Consider the following 3,105-nt stretch of genomic DNA (forward strand, 5'->3'; position numbering starts at 1 on the left):
ATAATTTTTATAAATTTATATATATATATTATAATTATAAATTTATAAAAATTATTTATTATAATATTTTTTTAAGATTAAAAAAAATAAAAACCTGACATCACCAACTCTCTGACAACGCCATGTCTTTCCTTCTATATTTCATGCATCCCAACGCCAATTAAGTAGCGCTCCCAATCCCTAACTCTGCAGCAGCAACAACTACTACTACTACTACTACTAATTTAAACAAGAAAGAGAGAATATTTAGTTAAAGGGTATTGTTATTGTTTAGGTCAGAAACCTATTAGGTTCATAGGGCTTTGATCTATAATGTTACCCGGCGTGGACATGCAAGAGGTGGGCCGGGGGAGGTATGCCCCTCTCTGAATTTACTCGCATCCGATAAGCATTATGTTTCGCAAATAATGTAACATTTCACTGGGTTCATAAATTTAGTTAAAGAGCACAACAAAATTTCTAAAACTTTTTTCCTTTTTAGTGAATGGCAGGCACATTGATGACTGGAGAGAAAGAGGCCTTATTGGCCTTCTTCGATTTTGCATCACAGACAGATACATACAGCTACACAGCTTTGATGGATGACATTACAAAATTAGGACGACCCTGATTGGGTTTGTTCTTTTATCACACATCCATGCAAAATTAATTATCAAAATCCCTTTCCTTTCCTTTGCTTTGCTTGGCCCATCTGTCTTTAATTTTCCTGCCTCTCTCCATGTGATTTCCTCAGTGCCCCCCACCAACAAAGATATTGAAGCACATCATGTGAGAGAATTCGACAGCCTGGATTTTATACATACATATATATATACACAGTATACACACACACACACAGAGGCTAGTTGGGCCATGAAGTTAACAAGGGTCCAAAAGCAAGGTTCTAAATAATATATTGGACGTGTTTCTTTCTTCCCTTCCCTTCCCTCCAATCCAATGTAACCCCCAACTCCTTGCTTGTTGCAAACATTTTTTTTCTTTTCTTCAATATTCAATTCCAAAGGTTTGAATTAAAAGTAAAGAATGCTGAAATTGTTAAAACATACAATTCTTTGGCCATTTATGGAAGTGGCCCTAATTCCCAACTGATCAAATCTCATCACCATATCAAACACCAAGATCTATACTTGAAAAAGATAAGTCCCTTGCTTGATCTTCTCTTTGATCAGTTGACAATCTTTTGATCACTTTCCGCAGAACCGTTGGCGTCCCCGGCTGCCGGCGGCTTGGCCCGAGCACTTTCCATCTTCCTGAGATTCTGCTCCTGATATACTTTTCTCAGCCTCTCTATTTCCCTCCTCAGCGCTTCTTGATGAGCTGCATTTTCATGCCATAATTACATCATCATTCCTGAGCTAAACCTTCAAATTAACCCATATTCTATGCAAAATGAAAACAATTTTCATATAGATAACTGATTATCTACTAGTCGTGGGTACTCACACATTTCTTATTTCCGGCTTAATTTGTAGCAAGCAAGAGTAAACAGACATTCTCCACATTTTTATATTAACATTCATAGGCAACAATTCATAAAGATGAGACTGATCGTGAGTTTCCTAGAGAGTTAAAGTATTCTTGAGAGACAAATTTTCAATCAAATCATACTGAATAGAAGAACTCAGACCAATCTATATCTATACTATATCTAGTTAGAATTTGGAGGATTACAACTAAATATAATAACTCATATTTTAATTGGTTGAAAAATGGAGAATTATGAATTACGATTACCATCTTTGAAGATCTTATCTTGGGCGAGAGCTGCAATTCTTTGCTTAAGAGCACTGTTATCGACGTTCAGAACCAATCGTTGGTGGTCCAAAAACGCCACCCTCGGCGACAACACCGACACTTCAGCCTTCATCATCCACCATTAATTATTAAAACCACACTTAATTATATGATTAGTACAAACCAACTAATACTTATATTAAACACACTATTAACTTCAAATCATCAAACATTAATTAATTTTCCTACTTGCAGTGAGGTGACGCTGCGTTCAAGCTCCGAGATGTACTGCAACTTCCTCACCCGCGACCTTTGCGCCGACTGTCTGTTCGCCAGAATCCTAATCCAGACAAAAACCCAGAGAAAAAAAAAAAAAAAAAGAACAACTTTAAATTCTAATCCGAAAATTTCTGCTGAATTATCATGATGGTCAATGTTTTCTATTGAAAAAGGAAAAAATACGTGTGGTGTTTTTTGGTAACCCAGAGATGAAATGTAAATACCTCTTGATTCGTTTAGGATCAGCGATCTTGTCAGAGGAATTATCGGTTAGTGCAATGGTAGCGGCGGCTTGGGCTTCGAATTTGCAAAAACTTTGAACCTCCTCGGCCTCGTTCTTGAGGTGCTGTTGATCTTGTTTGTCGTCATTGATGCTGTTGTGATCGGACGGCGTGGAGGTGTTCGACGAGGACTTGGGCGGAGCAGCCGGGATGTCGTCGGCGAACATGGACATGAGCTGCTCGTCGTCGAAGCGGTCGAACTCGTTGCCGGGCCCTCGGGACGCCGGAGCCAACGATCTCCGGCATTCGTCCACCATGGGGGGCTCAATGAAGGCAATTGAGTCGCTGATGGAGCGACGGTGGGAGCCGCGCTTCGCCGCCGAGAAGTCGAGGAACTCGTCGACCCACGACGGGGGGGCGGCGGGGGGCGGATGCGGAAGGTTCTCCATGGAGGCCATTCTTTGGTGGGGGAAGTCCGGCCAAACCGAGGGAGGCATGTTTGGGACTTTAGGAGGCAATTGTGCCATTTCTTACTCAAGTCAAGGCAAGGCAATGCAATGCAATGCAATGATGATTGGGGGGGTAAGCTACGAGATTGAATTGACAAGTACAAATGAAGAGGCCAAAGCAAAGCCAAACTAACATTCTATTCAACACAACCTCTTATATATATATATATATACTCCAATCACATGCAGTGTTCGAGAGCCCATCAGCCACTCACTCCCCCCACGACACCATCATTATTTATCATTTATCAATCACCCATCTTTAATTATAAAACAATAACTTCATGTACCTATGAAAAAAAAAAAAAAAAGGCTAATTAATTTCTACCTACACTATATATATTATGTGCTTTAATTTTGGT

At 39.9% G+C, this 3,105-nt stretch overlaps 1 protein-coding gene across 1 annotated transcript; it reads right to left on the minus strand.

Moving 5' to 3' along the window:
* Positions 1-526: 526 nt before the first annotated feature.
* Positions 527-2,880, minus strand: LOC127792236 (basic leucine zipper 61-like). Its single transcript, XM_052322681.1, has 4 exons — positions 2,238-2,880; positions 1,984-2,074; positions 1,735-1,861; positions 527-1,317 (listed from the first exon to the last, which is right to left on the minus strand). Exons 1-4 carry the CDS (start codon positions 2,759-2,761, stop codon positions 1,166-1,168), a joined length of 894 nt encoding a protein of 297 aa, XP_052178641.1. The 5' UTR covers positions 2,762-2,880; the 3' UTR covers positions 527-1,165.
* Between the last annotated feature and the right edge of the window lie 225 nt (positions 2,881-3,105).

This window comes from Diospyros lotus, chromosome 15 (assembly GCF_014633365.1).
Source record: "Diospyros lotus cultivar Yz01 chromosome 15, ASM1463336v1, whole genome shotgun sequence".
NCBI classification, from domain to species: domain Eukaryota; kingdom Viridiplantae; phylum Streptophyta; class Magnoliopsida; order Ericales; family Ebenaceae; genus Diospyros; species Diospyros lotus.

Coding starts and splice junctions, on each gene's coding strand:
- LOC127792236 (XM_052322681.1), bottom strand. CDS start 2,761: ATGGCACAATTGCCTCCTAAAGTCCCAAACATGCCTCCCTCGGTTTGG. Junction 2,075..2,237: donor GATCCTAAACGAATCAAGAG/GTATTTACATTT, acceptor TGTCTGGATTAG/GATTCTGGCGAACAGACAGT. Junction 1,862..1,983: donor GCAGCGTCACCTCACTGCAA/GTAGGAAAATTA, acceptor TGGATGATGAAG/GCTGAAGTGTCGGTGTTGTC.